Source organism: Vipera berus (genome assembly GCF_964194415.1).
Source record: "Vipera berus genome assembly, chromosome: 1".
NCBI classification, from domain to species: Eukaryota; Metazoa; Chordata; class Lepidosauria; order Squamata; family Viperidae; genus Vipera; species Vipera berus.
Window position 1 is genome coordinate 132,364,333 of NC_138202.1, and position 22,843 is coordinate 132,387,175.

Genomic DNA, 22,843 nt, shown 5'->3' on the forward strand with positions numbered 1-22,843 from the left:
GCAGTGATCCAATATCTCAGGGGCTGCCACAAACAGGAGGGAGTCAAGCTATTCTCCAAAGCACCTGAAGGCAGGACAAGAAGCAATGGATGGAAACTAACCAAAGAGAGAAGCAACCTAGAACTAAGGAGAAATTTTCTGACAGTTAGAACACTTATGGAACAACCTGCCTCCAGAAGCTGTGAATGCTCCAACAGTGGAAGTTTTTAAGAAGAGACTGGACAGCCATTTGTCTGAAATGGTATAGGGTTTCCTGCCTGACCAGGGGGTTGGACTAGATGACCTCCAAGGTCCCTTCCAAGTTTATTATTATTGTTATTAAGTACTCTTCAAAATTAATAGCGAAAGTTAGTACTTGAAAAGTAACCCATTAATACAGCATCCTTTTCACAAAGTCTCAGCCTGATGCTAACTATAATATTGGTACTGAATTTGGAAAAATTGTCTTCAGATTCCAGCACAGTGGGATATTTTGACCAAATCATATTTTTCAATCTGAAGGTAATTTTCACAATAAAATGTATAATGTTATTTGAGGAAATAATAACAATAATAATACCATCAACCTTTCTGCTCTAACAAATATTACCAAAATATTGAGAGTTTTGTTAAAGTTTTGGATCTTACAGAATTTCAAAATTTGGAGAGAGGTGGAGTCACACAAACTCAGATAATATATTCCCTCATTGGAAGAAATACAGGAGAAAGTCTTATTTCAAAATGTTTATGTATTTGGTTTTAATAGTTTTAAAATGGTTTTTATGACATTTTAAGTTTTGATTGGGATTTGCCTAGAATTTATTAAAAGATGGATAGTTATTAATGTTTTAAGTAAATAAATAAGTGCCAGAAAGACAGATCTCCAAAAATGGGGTCACATTTAAAAGACCTCTTGTGTAAATTTTAAAACTTCGATGGGACTATATAAAACAGATGGTTCCTGATATTATGAAATCCTAAACTCTTCAAGGCCTTAAGGGATAATAGTAGCACTCTAAATTGTACCCACTAAATCACTGGCTGTAAGTGCAATTCTTTCAGTGGAGGCATTATATAATTCCTATATTTTGTTTTGTATAGCATTCTGACACATTTTGTATTATTTCCAATTTCTGCAAACTCTTCAAGGGTAGCCCAGCATAGATCACACTGTGTAGAGTGCATTGCAAAGATCAAGATGAAATATAATCAAGGCATGCATAACTGTTGCCAAATCTGACCATCTCAAAAATGGATGATGTAATACTGTAATCGATCTAGCAGCCCTAACTGCATCAATGTGCACCATCTCACAGCCATTATAAATTCAATGACAGATGAGGGTGAAGGAGTATTTTCAAACTGCAAACCATTCCTTTCAAACTTTGTAAACTAACCAACAGTCTAAATGTCCATCTCAAAGTCTAATTTCTTATTTATCAAAAACTAATCGTTTTGGTCTAGATTTAATCTCAGTGCATTCTTTCTCAACCAGGACTTTGTCAAATATAAGAAATGTTCAAGACAGTGATTGCCCTTTGAAGTTGGATAATAAGGTGCAATATGATTGGGGGTGTGTGTCAAATTTTCTATTGATTTCCCCCAATTTCAGTTTCATATACTGTAGATATTAAACAGCATGGATGACAAAAATGCAATCTTACAGGAAACAAGGATACTTTCTGGACACAGCATGACAGTAAGAACTGTAAAACAAAAGTCCTAAGTTGCATCTACTTTGCAGCATGAGTCATCCACCAAGACAGCCAGAGGAGTCTTAATACTTCTCCAAGTTAAACAGCTTGACTGAAAAGAAGATGGATAATCTCTAAATATATCCTCTAAAACATCATTTTTGGAGGACAAGAACCATTGTTTGCTTTAAGTGGCATGCCGATGGCTGTATTTTGAAAAGTGTCTATATATGGGGTGGGGACTTAAATTAATTTACAGTATTTAATTAAGCACAATGAATGTGTTATTGTACATATAGCAATCATTTTCCCTTCTGTCAATTAAAATTACAATTGGTGACAATCTTTGGAGAGACTCTTTGGGCTGTATCCAAATTTTAGGAGGCTACATGAAGTTTTAAGCCTTCAGGTTGAACACTCCTGCTGTAAATGCACACACAGAGAGAGCTTTCATAACAAGTAGTACCTAGTGTGTGAATTTTGTGAAAAGGGCTGTATAGTGTGAAAACTTAAAAGTGGGCAAATTTATCCAGTTTTTCAAATTATCACCCATTGTGATAATCCTTAATGTGTATGTTGAAGGAGAGGTGTAAATGTACTTTCATAATATTAGTTGTGGGCATAGGATCCATCCCAAAGGAGTTTATGCAGGACAGAGGCAATGCTTCATTTCTTGCTGATTTCTAGTAACACTGATGATGCCAACACAATCGTCATGAGTTCTCTTTTCCACAATGTCCATTTGTTTCCCCCTGTGGTTGTGAGAGCCAAGACAAAGACAATTCACAGCCATATTGCACTAGGATGTATTCTTATCTGGCTGTTAAGCATTTTTCCTGCTTACTGCTTCTCCATTTATGCTGTCTGATGAATAGTTAATGGTATCCTTAATTGTTACAGGATTTCTGCATAATTACTTAAAAACTAAACCACACTTTTTTTTTAACTCCTTAGACAAGCATGGTCTCCGTTGAAGGTTTAACAAAACTGGTTGATCCCTCCCAACTAACAGAAGAGTTTGAAGGAACTCTGGATTACAATCATGATGAATGGATAGAGTTGAGAGTTTCCTTGGAAGAATTTTTCAATAGTGCCATCCATTTATTATCCAGGCTAGAGGACCTTCAGGAAATGCTGGCTAGGAAGGAATTTCCAGTGGATGTGGAGGGTTCAAGAAGACTAATAGACGAACATACCCAGCTCAAGAAGAAAGTAATCAAAGCTCCAGTGGAAGAATTGGACCGTGAAGGTCAACGATTATTACAATGCATAAGATGCAGTGATGGTTTCTCTGGTAGGAACTGCATTCCTGGCAGTGCAGATTTCCAAAGTCTTGTGCCAAAGATTACCAGTCTTTTAGATAAACTGCATTCAACACGACAGCACTTGCATCAGATGTGGCATGTCCGTAAACTGAAATTAGATCAGTGCTTTCAACTTCGACTTTTTGAACAAGATGCAGAAAAGGTAAGATGCAGCCTTTTTCCTTCTTGACTATTAACCTGAAATCAAATGGCAATGAGAAAGTTGTAGCCAAATCTTTTTCTCCATTTTACCAAGATGAACGATTAATCAGGGATACCAATGTCAAGTTACTTGGAAAGGAAAATCACTGAACTAATTGTTGGAATAGCAAGAAGCACTGGAGCTAGAAATTACTCACTCGTGATTTTTCTGATAAAAGGTGTTCTTTATTCAGTATTTCTGAACTGATGTGACAGGTCTCAAATTACTTTTTTTTTTCATTTCACCAAACTTGTTAATAAAAGTCCATCATAATCAAACTGTGGAACAATTTCCACTTGGGAGAAGTTGTAAAAAATTGTAAAAAGGATACTTGGAAAACCAAAGAAACAAGAATCATATACATATTGAGAAATAGGCCCACGGGCATCACACAGTCAGCAAGCTCCTTGGTTAAGTACATGTGGCAACAGTTTGAATCCAAACATTGTACATTCATTTTCTAAATCAGGGACAAATAATCTGCACTTTTTAGACCAGGGGTCTTCAAACGTGGCCCTTTTATGACTTGTGGAGTTCAACTCCCACAATTCCTCAGCCAGTGCATGCTGGCTGAGGAATTCTGGGAGTTGAAGTCCACAAGTCATAAAAGGGCCAAGTTTGAAGACCCCTGCTTTAGACTATATGGTGTGAGAGATGTCCACAAGGGAACATAAAAAATGAACTCTGTGATCAAAGCCCTCCTCCTCTGGATGGTCTCTTCTTTGTGTAGCCTCATTTTTGTGTTGTTCAGAGTCACTCCCTAATTCACCAATGTGATTTCTGGTGGGTTATTTACTCAACCAAAAAGCAAATGGAGTGCACTAAATCTTCAGTAGGCTTAGAACCCATACTTTATTTAAATTCAAAAATCTTCATCATCACCTCTCCAAAAAAGTGGGTTGAACATGTCGGTTCTGCCTATTCCAATTTTGTCACTGCATCATTGCCCCACTCTTTGTGGCACTTAGAGGCAATGGTGTTTTTGTAAGAACTAGGGGCATCACCCTTATCTAAGTGATGGATAGTACAGTTGTTTAATGTTCTGTCATGAGTGACATGGAGATTAATGCTTCAGGTATCAAAACAGGGCAATTGTCCTGTTTCCCATCAGGGTAAATAATACTGGATGGGTTATTTTATGTAGTTCATTGTATCATATTTGAACAGATTTGTAAAGTATTTGTTAAAAATAACAGCAAACTTTTACTGTTGTTTGTTCAATAAGTAATTTAATTCCTTAAGCTTTATGTAGTTCTTCAGGTTTTTCTAGACTTCTGTGAGGCATGACTCTGCAATTTATGGGCATTGTTAAATCTGTTCATAAGTGGTTTCTGATTCAGGCAATATGATGTAACTTTTTTTTTCATTTCTACACTTTAATATGTCAAAATGCAACTTGAGGCAAAATAACTATTTGACCTAGATCATTCTTTTTTTTCTCCTTTAGCAGTGATCATTATTTTTTAAATGCCATAGTACTTGAGCCTTTCCATTTTCTCTAAAGTTGTTTTATTTGAGTATTTTATGCCACCTGCGACCCTCCATAATAATAGTTTTTGTAGCAAAGAGGTTACTCACAAATTGTTTTTCACTAAACCTTGGAGTTATAGGTCAGTAAGATGGACCCGTGAATTTCTTTAAACATGATTAAAAGCTAAGTGGCATCAGATGGTTTGGCAAAACATCATAGATAGGACAGAGAAGAAACATCCTATAGCAGCCCCCAACCTTGTGGCTTGGCGGCCCGGCAAGGGGGGAAAAGGGAATAGTTCCCTGTGAGTGGCAGGTGGGCACGTGTGAGCCCATACAGCTCCCACTTATGCGAGGGGCAGTTACACATGCCTACTGTTCTCACAAAGGGAGCTTCGTGTGCAAGCGCAAATGGCTGGCGCTCACATGAAAGGAGCTTCACATGTGCACTCACCAACCAACTGCATGGCCCAGTTCCAAACAGGCCACAGCCCAGTAGTGGACTATGGCCTGGGGATAGGGGACCCCTGCCCAATCACAGAGGTAGGGATGGAATTTGGTGTGGGTGTGTGAAACATGTAATATGTACGTGCAGTTCAATTACAGAGGGCCTTTCATCTTCTAAAACCATGATTCAGTTTGGCCAGTCATCTGGGGTACATTGGCTGACCCACAGGAGGCTGTTACATATTACAGGTAGCCCTTGACTTACAATAGTTCATTTAGTCACCGTTTGAAGTTACAACAGCACTGAAAAAGTGACTTATGACCATTTTTCACACTTACGACGGTTGCAGTATCCCCATGGTCACATAATCAACTCGGATGCTTGACAGTTTGTTCATACTTATGATGGTTGCTGTGTCTCGGGGTCACGTGATCTCCTTTTGTGGCTTTCTGACAAGCAAAGTAAATGGGGAAGTCAAATTCACTTAAGAATCATGTTACTAAACAACTGCAGTGATTCACTTACTAACTGTGGCAGGAAAGGTTGTAAAAGGAGGCAAAATTCACTTCTCTCTCAGCAAGAGAAATTTAGGGCTCAGCTGTGATCATAAGTTGAGGACTACTCGTATGCCTGATACAAACAGGGCCGCCTAATTATGTAACATTTAACGTTTAAGATAAAAACCCCTGACATATGTTGCTCACGTTACTTCTTGACTTAAGAGGGAGAGAGAGAGAGAGAGAGAGAGAGAGAGAGAGAGAGAGAGAGAGAGAGAGAGAGAGAGAGAGAGAGAGAGAGAGAGAGATGATTGGCAGACTTGTCTATGTCTCTGCAGGGAAAGGAAATAACTGAATAACAGTATCAGTATTTATCTTTATTATATATTATGGTATTGCAATCCCCAGGCTGCTTAATTATAGAAAACAAGAGCTGTTATTGGGAATGCTAATAAATTGTTTATGATTAGGATTATTGGGCAGCGAAGGCAAGGGTGGATACTTCATATTATAGTGGAATAAATACAATAAAGAAAGAAAATTTTTATCAGCCTATGTACTGCCAGCAGAGCTTCTGGAAATACTTTATTCTGGTGTTCAAGCTGATTCTTTTGATTTCCCCCCCCCCTTAAGTGAGTAATCCCAGGTCAGTGTTGCTATCTCAGTACATCTGAATAAAAATACCTCTCCTATGGCAATGAATACCCAATTGTAATAAATACGTAGGCTAGTCAGTAGAGAGAATTATATAGCTGTACAACAGAAATAAGTAAAAACAGATGTCATGTTGAAAACAGCATCTTATCAGTCCTCAGTATAAGTGTTGGATTGTGATCAGGCAAATACAGTTTAAATCTTCATTGATGTGAAGATCATTTGTTGACCTTGGATTAAGTTACACACTCAGGAGCAGATAACATCAGAGATGTTCTAAGGGAACAGTGTCTGAATATATGGCAGAGGTATGGAAAGAATGTGTGCCATCCTGCGATCCTTGAAAAAAGGACAGAATAATAATGTATTTATAAATCATAATCCTGAAGTTCTTATAACAAAAGAACAAGTATAACCCAATATTTCATAAAACTGAGCGTAGAAGTGCGTGAGAATTTTTTTAACCTGAATAAGAATTTATTATATTTATACTTCCTAAACCTCTGTGAAAAACATAGCACAGCATGCTAGCATGCTGAAATCCATGCTTTCAAAATTAGTAATGCAGCTCACCAATTGAAAAAGCGGTATCAAATAAGTTTAGTAAGAAAAAAAAATTAGCATAGAATTATATATTAGGAAACATACGCATAAAAGTATTGTGTTAAGGGAAAAAAAAACCTTGTTGAAAATTAATGGACTAAAATATAAAATGCATTTATGTGCATTGCTCACAAAAATGCATATGAAGGAAGAGGTTTCTACACATACACACTACAAATATGTGCAACAGAAAGAAAGCTGGAGAGAGAGAGGTATAAAGAATAGTCTGTTACGCAGATTCTTATTACAGTAGTAAAAAAAAATTAAATCCCTCACTCCAGGACTCTGTTTAACCTCTTTCTCACACTCAGGTGTTATTGGGGCTTGGACAGAGGGACCACAGTCAATCAAATTTATTCCAGGGGGAAGCAACCCATCAAAAAAATTTGAATCAACCAAAGAAACACACCAAGATATACGGTTTTAGCCAGTGGATTAGATACTGACCTCCACCAAAATTGAACCAGGATGCATTTGATATACAACTCATAGACTGCAATTCTTAAAAAAAGCTATGGTTTTATACATACCATAAAACCAAATCCATAGCACATTAGTTCTAAATACACTGGCTTATATTGGGACAAATGTATTACTGCGTAATCCTTATTTAGCAATGACAATTGGGACTGGCAGCTCTGTTGTTAAGCGAAGCAATCACAAAGTGAGAAATCACATGATCTCAGCTGTGCTTTCATTTCCACTACTCCCTTGCCATTTGGAATGCTCACCTCGGTTCTGAGTTATTTATTTATTTATTTATTTATTTATTTATTTATTTATTTATTTTATTGAATTTTTATACCGCCCTATTCCCGTAGGACTCAGGGCGGTTTACAGGGCAGTTAAAACCATGAAATACAAAAAATTTAAATCAATTAAAACAATTAAATTAAATGCAAGCCCCAAGAGTAAATCTAAAACCCAGTTAAATTAACAACCCCACAGTCTGGACCAAACAGATCAAAAAGCCAAGTTTTCAGGTCCCGGCAAAATGAGCGAAGGTCGGGGGCAGTCCTAAGTTCCGTGGGTAGTTGGTTCCATAGGGCAGGCGCACCCACAGAGAACGCCCTTCCCCTGGGAATAACCCGCTGGCATTCATTAACCGGCGGTACCCTGTGGGGGCGCACAGGATGATGGGAAGATGATGCCGGCAGCAGGTGTTCCCTTAGATAGTCCGGACCCAAGCCATTTAGGGCTTTATAGGTCATTACCAGCACCTTGAATCTCAGCCGGAGGGCAACCGGAAGCCAATGTAGCTCACAGAGAAGAGGTGTTACACGGGAGTATCGGGAAGCTCCCATCAAAACTCGCACGGCTGAATTCTGCACCAGTTGAAGCCTTCGGGTGGTCCTCAAGGGCAGCCCCATGTAGAGGGCATTGCAGTAGTCTAACCGGGAGGTCACGAGCGCATGAGTGACTGTACGTAGAGCATCTCGGTCCAGATAGGGACGCAACTGGTGCACCAGGCGAATCTGGGCAAAAGCCCCCCTGGTCACGGCTCCTATATGATCTTCCAAACTGAGCCGTGAATCCAGGAGGACGCCCAAGTTGCGAGCCCTATCAACGGGGGGGGGGGGTAATACCTCATCCCCTATTGTTAATGATGGAGAAGGCTGGTCAGCCCGAGATGCCGGTATGAACAGCCACTCAGTCTTGTCAGGATTGAGACGAAGCCTGTTTCTCCCCATCCAAACCCGGACCGCCTCCAGGCAACGGGACATCACGGTGAGGGCATCACTGGGTTGGTTCAGGGTGGAAAGAAAAAGTTGAGTATCATCAGCGTACTGATAATTAGCAAGAAGAGAATTAATTAATTAATTAATTAATTAATTAATTAATTTCCATTCATTGGAGAGGAAGGGATTATAAGAGAGTAAGCAGGAACCTAATGGGAAATGCACATGGAAAGGAATGAGGGCTGGGAGCCATGGGTGTGCTTCGCTGACAGCCTGGTGTATTCTGCATTAGATGCCTGCTTACTTTCTCGTAATCCCTTCATCTCCGATCTATAGGCTCTGTGGGAAGTGTGTGTAGGGGGGGAAACAGGTGAGGCACAAGAGGGATTATGTGAAGGAATTGCTTGGTTTCCCCTCCTTCTCCCCCCCCACTTGCTTCTTTAAGCAATGTCTCCCTCTGGCAGAGGGAAAAAACCAAGCAAATACATTGGCTGATTGCATAGTGTGCTCAGAGTTCCTAGCACCACTGCATTCTTTTCACGTGTATTTCTCACTGGGTACCTACATATTCTCTTGTAATCCCTTCCTCTGCAATCTCTTTGCTTTGTGCAGGGGGAAGAAAAACAACCCGTCAGGCACAGGATAACACATAGTGACTATAATTGTGATCAAGTCGTGAATGCAGGCATTTGTCATAAAGTTATTTTTTCACCACCATCATAACTTTGAATAGTTGTTGAAAGTGGCAATTGGTAAAATGTTACAATTTTTTAATTGTGCAGGATTTCAGTCTGTCCAACGTTAAGAATCGAGATAGTCTTAGAAAGTTCTTGGAATTAGTATTGAGATATTAAACCACATATGAAGAAGCCTACATTCTTTAAAAAGCAAAGGTTTGGCAAGGAGGGATTTTAAGTGAAGAAGCAAAGTGGACAGGCAGAAAAAAAGTCTTAAGGATTGTTCCCAACCATATTTGTTCAAGCAATGTTTCTTTTAAAAATAAGCAAGCAAAATAATAAAGCTATTAATACTGAAATTAACTCTGAAGTATTTCAAGAATATCTGGATACTGAATTTTTATTATTAGATTAAATAATTTTAATCTAATTTTATTTTATTATTAGATTACATTTTATTATTTTATTCTTTTTATTACTAGATTTTTATTATTATTTTATTAGATTTAAATTTTATTGTTTTATTATTATATTATTAAAGATATTTAAATAATATCTGGGTATTTAAGTATTTGGGTAATGTTTATGATCTCATAAAGAATAAGTCATTCTATCTATCTATCTATCTATCTATCTATCTATCTATCTATCTATCTATCTATCTATCTATCTATCTATCTATCTATCTATCTATCTTACCACAGGGTGGTAACTTTGGGCAGTTTACAATATCAAGAAGATAAAATTTTACGAAACCTAATACGAATTAAATAATATAAAAAGATAAACACTCAACCCTAATTAAAAGATGGGAAGGGAGAGAGTAAGATTAGCAAAAGGGGAGGTGGAATCTATCTGTCAACCACCCCCAACACGAAGTCCTCCCATTGAAGCTCCAAGTCAACTGGCAGAAAAGCTCTTTATACCATAAATATTTCAGATCTATTTTAAAAATTCAGTATCATTTCAAAGGTTTTGGTGGAGTTTTTCATTTTGGTTTTGATTTTTATGTGGATCAGAGTATCCAACCAAAAATGTACTTTTGATCAGAATTTGAATTTGCTTTATGTTTTTTGCAGGAATTTAATTTGGAAAATATTTGGTGTAAACTTAATCTGACCATTAGGGATTATATGTTTACTTCCTATGCCCATATTGGCATAGAAGACTAGTTGATCAAGTTACAGACTCCAAGACTAATTATATACTTGTCAGTTCATACTCTGATCACATTAATCTTTTAATTTAAAATGTTAAGTTAGTGAGGTTCAAGGTGTTAGTGATGACTTACAAAGCCCTACATGGCATGGGTCCGGATTACCTACGGCAACACCTGCGGCTGGCGTCAACTTCCCAGGGGGAGAGCGTTTTCTGTGGGTGCACCAGACCTATGGAACCGCTTGCCGGTCGGGCTCCGGATGGCCCCCGACCTTCGCTCCTTCCGGCGCGATCTCAAAACCTTTCTTTTTGAACAAGCAGGCCTGGTCTGATGGGTTGGGGTTGGGTTTTATAATTGGTTTTAACTTCAATATGTATTAATTTATTACGGGCATTGTTATTTAATTACTTTTTATTTTTTGTATCTGGTTTTTTATTATGTATTGCCCTGTTCACCGCCCTGAGTCCTTCGGGAGAAGGGCGGTATACAAATTAAATTATTAAATTAATTATTAAATTATTAAATGATAGATGATGTTTTAATACTTCTGTGTTACATGATGATATTTTTCTTATCTGCTGTATATTAAACAACAAATGTGATAGCGTTGTTTTTTTTAGGTCAGTGGTAATTCAGCTGGTCTTCAGAAAATTTGGGATTTTTACAAGACTAGGGAACTTGACTGTGATTTATGCAGCTACACAAGGAAAACGTAGAAATTTTGGTTACCAGCAAATGGATGTCATGATTGAAGAAAGTGTTTTGATATGCAAAGAACCCTATGGAAAAAAAACCTTTAAAAGCTTATATACTGTATTAGCTAAGGTAAAGCTGGTTCTTTTCTGTGCTAAACAGGAGGAATTTTCTTTGAAGAAATTGAAATATTGGGACTCTGGCAAAAAAGCTGGTAAATAGCTGCTTATCAATTGTAATAGCTTACATGACATGTAATGGAACACATTTTCTATTTGCATCAAAGTGATCTCAAATTCTCTTTCCATCTATGGAGTGAGACTATACAAGTCCTAAGTGGGTTCATGCATGTAATTTTAGGATGAATGAAAGCAAAGAAATTAAATTGTAATTTAGATAAAATGGAAATACTTTGGATATATATTACATATCATCACATATCATCTATTATCTACATATCATACTATACATTATTCTCGTCTTGCTCCTATGGATGATATGTATCTTCCTGAATGTCAGGTCCTCGACCAGAGGCCTGGGAATTTGATGGTTCTGTGCAGTATCTTAGCAGTTCCTAGCACTTGTTTGGAAGCCTTCCCTGTCCTGAAAGAAAATATACTGCAGCATGTTTTGGAAAGCATACTGTGACAGTCTGGCTTCAGCTGTAGAAATTGGTGATGCAAACTTGCAACTTTATTTGAGGAGGCAGCAAGTCCCATATTTCTGATCTCCAGGTGAATGGGCTCCTAAAAACAATCCAATTTACTTGCAGCACCATGCAAAGCCAAATGCTAACTGGATTGCAAAATCAAAACATTGTGTTTGGTAGAAACATGTGCCAAAATGAACTCCAGATCTTTCACACTGTAGGAGGCTTGGATGCTGCTGTTTTCCTGAACATCCATCCAAATTGCAGTCCTGGGGCTCTGGGTATTGTTAGTATTATGAGCAATGACTTTCCATCCTCCAGCCATCTGTAAAGAACTTGGTCTATGTTAAACAGTCTGTGAGTCTGATCCTTCCAGATGGTCCTTTTTAAAAATTCACATTGAAGGGAGAAATGAACAAAATCTCTGACAAGGCATTGACTGCTAACCTGGTAGTAGATCTCATGGCATTTGATGGAGTTTTGAATCACTATGTATATGACTGTTGAATTGAACTGTCCATTAGACTTGGATTCCTTATCCTTACAATCATAATGTTCATTTAGTATGAGTAGGGCTAGTTTGTAATCCAGATAAAATTATAAATCTACAGTTAACTTCTGTCTGTTCACATACTTTCTCCCTCATCAAGAATCAGGAGAGCAGATACAAAACATAGAATAGCATCCAAGAACCGAATAATAGGGAGATAGTTATGTTTATGAGGTCTGCTTATCCATTGTTTAAGGAATCATGGCTAATTGAAGTAATTCAGCTACTCAGGTTTGCATATTATACTAAACTATTAAATTACATTGTCTATAATTGCACAATATGCTAAAATGACCCACTGCTGTCTAGATTGTGAGTGTTGCTGAGTGTTGTTTCAACATAGGCATGTGGGGGGGGTGCTTTGGCCTGGCAAGTAAGATAAAAGGCTCTAGCAAAACCAAGAAATATCTATTTTTTCAGTGTTTCAATGCACACTTTAAAAGTGCCATTTTTCATTTCCTTTCTATCTTTGTCCTTTGTTCAATATCTGTCGGCAAAAATCCAGGATCTTAGAGCTTTTGTGTTGCTTTAGCAATAGTGTATAAGTCTCCATGTTTCCCACTCACTATGGAAAAAGATAACCAGAGGTAATGGGCAAAATATTAATGGAAAAGACATATAACTCCAGTTTAGAAAAAAGCATTGGAATCTTATGCTACAATTTCTTTACAGCAGTGAGAAATGTGACTCACTCTAATGCTGATTTAGAATCCTATGCGGTGAATTCTCTTTAAAAACATCTGTGAGCCAGCAGTTAATATTTAGCATGCAAAATTGTATTCTTTTCTCTACAAGTATTAGAAACGGCTTACTAAGCATTTGAGCACTAAATCTTTAGACAGATCTTCTGTTCTATTGTACTTCACAAGATTTCATGTATTTTTTCATTATTATAATTTGGAGATGTTGCAGCAGTTTTAGGGAATTCAGAAATCATAAACGAATGCCTCCTGCTTTTCATAACAAAAAACGGGATCCTGTGCAGAATTAAACAATATTTTCTGGAAGCCTTTCAGGCTGGCCTCATTGTTATGCCCACAGACTGAAGCAGAGTTCAAATTCTGAATTCAAATCATTGCAAAAGAGGAATTTGAAATTCAGATCATGTACCAGTGCAGATGTGACAATTTAAATCTGAAAACTGCAGCCATAAACCAAAAGAAATAAGTCTATAGGGTCAAAAACATTCTGTATGTATACAAAATGTGCCAGACCTTTGCATGCTGGTAGCTGCTCTGAAAGGTAAAACTTCTGGTGGAGATACATTCTTCTGCCTCTCAACTTCATTTTCTTTCATTCAGGTAATCTTAGTAATCATGCTTTTCTGCTATTTTTTCCCCTTCATTTTCTTTATTCCAGCACATAAACAAGCACAGACACAATAGAATTTCTGATTGCTTTGTGGATTCTTACTAATCACAACATTATGTTATTTGAAACTTACCAAGAAAGATCTTACCTTCAGAATCTAATGAGAGGGATAGAGAGATGAGCAGAGCATAAGTATCTAATATGCCGCACTGTAGGGGGGGGAAATGGAAGAAACTGAGATGGAATTAAAAGAGAGATCAGCCTAGAATCTCTAGCAAGCTGCAAGTGAACTAAGTCCAACCCCCCCCCCCTTGAATTCCGTTGACCCTTATCTAATTCCTAGCAGTTGCTAATCATTAGTTGACAATATTTCTGTGCATACCCAGGAGTAGCAACAAATCAGCTTAATTGAACTTTCACTTATGGATTGATCTTTCATGCCTGGCACACACTGGCCAAGACTAACCTCAACATGGTGGAAAAAATTAATTTAAGAAAGGGACAACCAACAGTCAATAATAATATAATGGCAGAATATTAGGCTACAGATTATTATGTAAAAACATACAAAGGAATTACTATCTTCTAGCACAGAGGTCCCCAGCCCTGGGCTGTGGCCCACTATCACACGCCTGCTATTCACACAGAACCATCCCTTGCCCCCCTCCTCCCACCAGTCTGCCAAGCTAGAAAGGTTGGGGACCTCTATCAAGAAGCAAAACCTCCCTCATTTTTTGGTCAGCCAAAACTTTATGAAAAATACTAACGGAGGGATTATGTATATACACTACATATCTCACTTTATAGATTACGTATATAAAGATTGAAAAGAGATAATAAGAAGCAATACTGCTGCAGAAAATAGACATATAGATAATTACTCAACCAGCTTTGAATTGAGCTTAGCAAGATAGGAGATTCAAATATGAAAATCACACATGTAAAACTAATGTACTGTAGCTAAGATTAAAGTTCGTGTGCTCTGGCACCACCAGAAACCCTAAAGTGAGGAACAAGTTGTTTCTAGTATGTTTCCATAATGCAGAATGATTTATTAAAACTGATCATCCACCAAAAATGGTTTATTACAGTTTAAATGTCTTTCTTTTTTTTCAAAAGCATTATGACAGGTTACTGATAATTTGAAAGTTTACATAAAATTGATTACAAGGCACGTAAACACTCAGCTACACTAAAAGATTGTCAACCTTAAATTTGAAATAAAAGAATAGCAAGAATATTGAAGATAAAAAGTACCATAGAACAGGGAAGTTCAGAATGAAACACATGGAGAGTTGAGAGTGAATCAATGCAGTAGTAAGGCACTGATAAAGGAGAATATTTGTACCTCAGTGTTGAAATGAGGGATCCTTGGTGCTCTCTGAACTTGGTTGTTTTCTTGCAGACGTTTCTTGATTAGGCTGTTGTTTGTTGTCTGATTGTTGTCTGAGTTGGTAGTTCCTTGATTGGGGAATTGCTTGATTATTCATTTAGCATTATACTTGGTGTTAATCTTTGCTTATCTGGTGTTGATTATTCATTTAGCATTATACTTGGTGTTAATCTTTGCTTATCTGGTGTTGATTATTCATTTAGCATTATACCTGGTGTTAATCTTTGCTTATCTGGTGTTGATTGCTGGCAAAGAGGTGCTGTGATCTTTTACCTTTCAGTGTCCCAATCTGTTCTGTACCAGCCTGCTACCGGCCTTGCAGAAAAGGCAACCCCTTTACAGATGGCAAAAGGCTGGAATACGTCTGCCAAATTTATTACACAAACAAAACATGAAACAAGATACCGGAGCTTTGAAATACTATCGGAGCGGTTGCTTTCAGCAAACCAGCCCTCCCCCAAACATTCCCTTTATAAAGAGTTCAGGGCGTGGCCTCTCTTTGCCTCCTACCGAGAAGTCCCACAGCCTTCCTCTGCTTGCTCCTACTTGACTGCCTCCTGTGTCGGGCGTCCTTGAACAGGGCCAGCTGTGGGTCATCTTCATCCACACTGTCAGGCTCACACAGCTGGGTCTCCACCAGGTAGGAGGGGCCTGGCTGGGGGCTCTGCGGAGCCTCAAAGCCATCATCAGCAAGTTCTTCAACACCCCCCTCCTCCCCCTCATCTGAGTCATCCGACCCAACTGCCGAACCCACAGGCTGACCCTGAATCACAACACAATCAAGGAATTGGTCATAAATTGAAGATCACCTGTAACTACTGCTAAATAATTAGAGACCTTCAGAATAACAACAATGAAAATACTGGGTGAATCTGCCTTGAATCCTGAATGAAAGAAACATTTAATCATAAGCTTAAGTATTTAAAGAATCTAAAATAAACAAAAGGTTAAGTAAAATTTTAATCTTAGAAAATTATAAACAGAATAAGGGTCCAGATGAAATTGGAATATTGAAAGTTTTACAACAAAATTTTAGGAATTAATTATAAAATACAAATAGATTCTCGTTGGAAATAGATTCTGAATTTGTTTTTACATGACATGAATACATAAGCAATTTCGTGATTTCAAAAGATAGACATTAGAGGGAACTAAATATTTTAAGTAAAAGATATATATGCCTGTAAAATGATGCAATACATTATGACAATACAATACTGAAGGAGACTTTTGAAGACTGGAATCAAAAAAATTTAGTCACAATGTCCACATTGTCAATAATGATATCTGCTTCTATGAATAGACTATGTCCAAAACATATTCAAAAAATTTCAGATATAGGAAATTTTATTTGACAAGATAGAGATGGTATTGGAAGTGGATTTACAATTTCCAGGCCAAGAGAAAGACTTAGAAAAGGATCTTTTACTGAATGTACAAAAGAATCAATCTCTCTCTCTCCCTCTCCCTCTCTCTCTCTCTCTTTCTATTTTTTTGTTTTTCTTTAAGTTTGGTTTGTATTGGATTTTACTATTATAAACAAACTTCTTGATTAATATTACATGTATGCATGTATGTATGTCAAAGAACATCCCCACTGGGAACCATCTCTACTTTCTGAAGCTTATCTTAGAGCAAAAGATCTATGAATCAAGAGGTTTTTCCTACCTGATGTGAATCCTGTATGAAAACCTGCTGCAATAGTAGTAAATAGGATGACTGTTACAGAGTATTCTACAGGAAAATAATTGAGGGCATTGCTGACATGCCGCCACATAAATTTATTACTGTGCTGCAGTATCCTTGATGGAATTGTGCACCTTAATTAATTCATCAGTAGGTATGAAAGTAAATGTCTGACATTTATGATTACCTCCTTTGTAAATCTTGCTTCTAAGGATTTGGCTGTTTAAGATGGTATTCACACCAACGTATGAATTTAGAATGTACGTATACATATTTGCCATTACTAGGATGATCCAGCAAGACCATAAAAACATGTAAAGGTAGCCCTCAACGTACAACCACAATTGAGCCCAAAATGTATGTTGTTAAGTGAGAAATTTGTTAAATGAGTTTTGCCCCATTTTACGACTTTTCTTGCCACATTTGTTAAGTGAATCACTGAAGTAGTTAAATTAGTAACACCATTGTTAAGTGAATCTGGCTTCTCCCATTATCTTTGCTTTTCGGAAGGTCATAAAAGGGTATCGCATGACCACAGGACACTGCAACGGTCATAAATATGAACCAGTTGTCAAGCATCCAAATATAAATCGTGTGACCATGGAGATGCTGCCTTGGTTGTAAGTGTGAAAAATGGGTCATAAGTCACATTTTCAGTGCCACTGTAACTTTGAATGGTCACTAAATGAACTGTGGTAAGTTGAGGGCTGCCTGAATGGTCTTTCATTTCTGCCACTCAATTTCTACTTCCAAGGTTAATGACCAAGCAAACCAGGAAATCTCACTGTTGATTAATTTGTTCCACCAATGTGCACATATTTCAGGTCTTCGTGTATATAATATCAAACAAATGATAGGGAGTTTGGTTTGTTTAGCCCCCTTTGCTGGCACAAAGATTCCAGTGGGAGCAATTAAATATATTATACTATTTTTTTTTTGCTCAATCACACTAAACCAAAAGACTAGAATTGCAAAAGAATTCTAATTCTGAACTGGGTCCTCATTTTAATATCAGTTGAGAAATTAAAATACATGTATGGGGGATCTAGCTCAGATTTCTAATTTATATATTTAAGGAAGTATTGCGCAGAGGAATCCTGCATACTACCTCTGATTTCTTCAGAAAGAAGAATTCAGTAAATTGAATGTAATTGTAAAGCACTTAACAATTCTGTGCCCCCTGCTTTCCAATCAGAAAACACACGAGATAATGAGCTAGAGAGATAATTATCTTTAAAAGACATTCATCTGTGAAAGAATTTATGATATTCAACTAAATCACCAGAGAATTATAAAAGATTAATAGCCTTATATTTCTTGGTGGAATATGAAGACATGCAACTACAGGAGACATGTCAGCAATTTACCTACCTGCACAAATTTCCTATTATCTGAGATATGAACTTCAACAAGGCATAAAAATAATTGAAAATAAGATATTTTTTTGTTAAGTTTGGTATCAAGATTGCTAATTTTAAAGGAGATAATCAGATGTACATTAAATAAAGCTTTTTCTCCTCCCCATGATTTTTTCCAGAGCTGTTGTTACAATCATTGATTCATATTTTCCAATCACTGAATTTATTGTGCCTCTCCCTTCAGCATCCCATAATCTCTTTCCTTCATTAAATAACCCAACCCCCAAATTCTAGCATCTAACTCTTTTACCATAATTTGATTATGATAATTTTTGAATTAACCACATTTTACCAAAATCGTTTGCTTCCCATGATCGTTTTGTATAATAGAAGTGGGATTGCGGGTGTGCATTGGTGTGTATGTGTGCATGCATGCACATAGTATGCCAATACCTTGTATAAATAGACAAGACAGAATAAGTCTTTCAATATAAACTTTATGAAGAGATGCGAAGGATCATATGCTTTTAACTTTTTTATATTGAATGAGGAATCTATCCAGAGAGGAAAAGTGCAAAGTATTCTGTGCATGTTCACAATTCCATTGGGGTTGCATAGTTTTGGCTAAATAGTAGCAGTAGTCAAGCATAATGATGCTACTAGTGTATAAAAAGGTAGTTTAGTTTGCCGTCAATATTTTCCAAGTAAATTTGGACTGATGGGGGGAGAAATAAAAAGCAACTAACTGTAGTTTTGCAATTATCCATGAAGAGCCATGCACTTTGTTCCCCCAGAAAAGAGGTACCGTGTTTCCCTGAAAATAAGACAGGGTCTCACTGTATATTAATTTTTGCTCCAAAGGCACATTAGGGCTTACTTTCTGGTTAGCGCTTATAGTCGTGGAAATACAGTACTAAATGCATCCATCTGGCTGACAATCTTAACTGGGGCTTATTTTTGGAGTGGGGCTTATATTACATGAAAAATCATGCTAGGGCTTATTTTCTGATTGGGTCTTATTTTTGTGGAAACAGTATATAATGATGAATAAATCAAAACTTGCACAGTCCCTTTGCCACAATACTTCGGTTCTTTTTAATTGCTTAATTTCAGGTTTATCCCAGATAAATTGCCTTCAAGTAATGTACTAAGTATGGCGGGGGGGGGGGTTAGGGCTTGTTGCCAAATGGCTGTTGCCTCCATAAATGGGTATAGCTTGTTTTATTTATTTATTTATTTGAAAAGTTATATTGCCGTCTACTCGTTTACAGCGACTCAAAGCGGCTTACAGGAAATAAAAAAACCAATTTTGGGGGGAGAATGTTCAAGTAAAGCATGTAAAATATTTAATAAGATAAATTGTTCTTGGTTCCTAAAACAGAAATCAAAATCGGTTGCTTGTCTGTGGCCTTTTCTTTCTGTGGATTTCATTTTACCAGTTCTGCTCTTATGCATCAGTCTTTTTCATTTAAGTTGCATGTCTCCTCTTAATGAGGAGCTGCAAAAGAGAACAAACCAAGCCAAATTGTGAAGGTTTCCTCCCTGAGTTAGCTGTCTTGAGAGAATCAGTTCTGCTTTCCAGGGAGGATGGGGCGGGGATGATTAAACTATGTAAGACCAGCCAGAACTTAGAAAAAGCCCCTCTAGTTTTTGACCTAGCTTCCTCAGTAGAAATCTCTGTGGCAAAGTGCCTCAGCGTCCTCTTTGCTTCAAAAATACTAGAGGTTCACCTGAGTCTTATAACATGTTCCATCTACTATACTTCTTCAATACTCCCGCATCAAACAAGCTACCGCTTGAAGGTAAAGTGTTGCTGTTCTTTGTCATCTTGCCTATTGTGCACCATGGGTCACTGGACAGGTGTTATAGAACAGGAGGCATTAGTTTTCCATGAGTTATTAGAGCTGTGTAAAAAATATGAGTGTCTTGGCTCAAACCTCACAACCACCATTTGGTTTTGCTTGCTGTACTAAAACATAAAAGCCCAGGTTACTGTGGATGGTGCTTGTTAACCAGGTTTTGAGGCTTACCTGATAATAGGTGCATATTCCAGATATGAAATATGGCTTCTTGGATTGCTGGAAAAAGTAATCTGGAGTACGACTGGAATAAAAAAACTTACATTTCTCAGCAACTGATAATAATAGTGATATATATCTCACCATTCTTCTTCTCATAGAGCAGATAATCACTATGGCTCTTAGCCATTGATTTTTTTTAAAAAAAAACATATTATTATGTGCTATCTCTTTTGTATTAATTGAATTCCATGTAAAGCTGTCCTAATTAAGAGACACTGCTACACTTAGAGCGAATGGATTGAGGAGATCAAGAAAATAAGAATCCTGCTTGTTCTTTTATGTATTACAGCAATTTAATTTGTAATTAAACACCATTGGCCTGTTTTCTTCTCGCATGTGGAATAACTAGTACAGTAAAAGCAATTATAGGATTGAAATTATGAATAGAAAATTCGGCTGCGTTGCTGGAGAAAATGATACAGCAGATTTTCAGAGCTTCAAACTCCGTAACCATAAGGATCATTTGCAATATGAAATGTACTCACAACCTTTCGTCCTCAGCCAGTTCTGAAACATTCTCAGCCAGTTTAGTATATATCCTGCTAAAGTTTTCTGGACAAACATTACTTGTAAAATTGACTGACAGAGTGTAAAGTATTATCTTCATATATTTGTTCTTGAATGCTCATTTATCTTTTGGAGGGTTGATTTTTGTAGCAGCCATATTAAGCATGAATGAATGAAAACTACAGGGATGGCAGAAGTATAAGACAGACCAATTAATTCAATTATACTTTATTGTGTTTATTTAAATGATGTCTCTCAAATTTAGTCTCAGTTACAGTTCTGAATTAAAGGACAAAAGACTCTTCTCCCATGCCTCTTTCTGCATTTCTAAACATAATAAGGGTTTTCTTCTTTTTCAGATGTTTGATTGGATCAGCCATAACAAAGAGTTGTTCCTGCAGAGTCACACTGAAATTGGAGTGAGCTATCAACATGCCCTTGATTTACAGACACAACATAATCATTTTGCTATGAATTCCATGGTGAGTATATAACAGATTTTCTCTAAGGAGGTACATGAGATATATATAGGGTAAGAGGGTAAGATAAGGGGAACCAATTAAAAGAGGTGAAGGAATCCACCAAATGCTTGATTAGCAAAAGATCAAATTGATCATCTTGCAGTAGCTTCTTGTTATATGAAATAAAAAAATCCCTGTCTTTGAGAATACTGCTATCCAATGGAATTTTTGCCAGATATACAGCATAGGATGCCTTTAATGTGATCATTAAATTAAAATTTAATACTCAACTAGTTTAAATGTATATGTATGTGATTTCTGTTTGTGTAACTTAATAAACATCTTCTAATGAAAATGTTAAATATGACTTGAATGCCTTCTCTGATTACTTGGTCAATTAAATGTTTATTTTCAACTTTGGTATGAATTCCAGACAATGAATCATTGTGTATTGAAATTTTTGTTTTTATTGCTTTAATATTCAAAAATAAAGGGAGAAAGGGGGAAAAAACAGAAATCAAAAAGAGGGGATGGTCACCACTGCATGGAAACCTGGCTTCTGTTCACCCAGGCCTTCACTTCATCATGTTTCCATTTTTTATTTTTTTGAATGTTTAATTGGTTTTATTATAATTTTTTGGTTGTTGTGAACATAAACAGGAAGAAGCTACACATTGGTGATCCAAGAGTGTAAATCAATACATTCACATCTTTACTAAAATCTTTGGAATGCAATATTAATAAACCAAAATAGGCAATAAGACAAGTACATCTTATATAAGTAAGCGACTATTTACACATTTTATATTGCCAACAAAGTGAGGCTGAAAGCTGACTCTTTCAATCCAGGCAGGGGGCATTCAAGAAAGATGAAAAATAATCATTTATTGAATTAGTTTCATTTTAAGGTATTCTTTTAGCTCTCAGCCAATCATTGATTGATATGGGATATTCCGGCTAGTTATTCCAAAGTTCTTGCAAAACAATATTCCAGCTAGTTATTCCAAAGTTCTTGCAAAACAATATCCAGTTAGCAATATTTTTTTACAAAAAAGTTGTTAAGTCTACAACTTTTGTTTTACTTACGCTAGTAATTTTAAATTGTGCTAATGCATCTGAAGTAAATGGTGAAATCAAGAAATATTTTCATTAAAAAACCTACCATTTTGCAATTTTACACAATGTCAAATTTCTATTTAAACTCAGTTTTTATTTTTAAAAAATCTTGACAAAACTGATTTAAAGTTGAAGCAGTTTTCAAAACTGGATTATAGCAGGGAGTTTGTTATGTAATAAGGATTGAAGGAGTCACATAACTCTCTGATTATGCCCATAATACATTTTTCAAAATAAATTGTGTTCCATTAAAAAAGTGAACTCAGAATATGTGCCTAAAGATAAAGATAATTAAGAAAATATAGTTGGAGTTCTATATGAAAACATTTTAATGTATCAATATGCTTAAAATAACTGTATTCATCTAAGGAAACCTCTAAATAAACAGATCAATCTTGAAATTATATTAATTGTATTGCTTTTATTTTTCCCCCATATTTCAGTGGGACTTTTAATCATTTACATTACCCTATGAAATAATTCTTCCTAGATATTTAAAAGCATTCAAGGAACAGTTGAAATCCTAATTATGACAAATTTTCATAGAAAGATTAGCTTCCATGGGAATTGTATAACATACTCCTAATTAATTCAATAACCTCATACATTATTTATATTTATGAACTGTATACATTCCTCAATCAGATCAGTCCCAGATTCAACAAATTTGGT

At 36.6% G+C, this 22,843-nt stretch overlaps 1 protein-coding gene across 4 annotated transcripts in view; it reads left to right on the top strand.

Annotated features, from left to right (window-relative positions):
* The window catches only part of KALRN (kalirin RhoGEF kinase), a gene marked incomplete at its 5' end in the record, with an annotated part of 564,822 nt that overhangs the window by 298,289 nt on the left and 243,690 nt on the right, over positions 1-22,843 (top strand). For all 4 annotated transcript variants that reach the window (XM_081316371.1, XM_081316370.1, XM_081316372.1 and 1 more), the window contains 2 exons: positions 2,628-3,140; positions 20,954-21,076. In XM_081316371.1, coding sequence (XP_081172497.1) covers positions 2,628-3,140; positions 20,954-21,076 — 636 coding nt within the window. The remainder of the gene's footprint in view (positions 1-2,627; positions 3,141-20,953; positions 21,077-22,843) is intronic.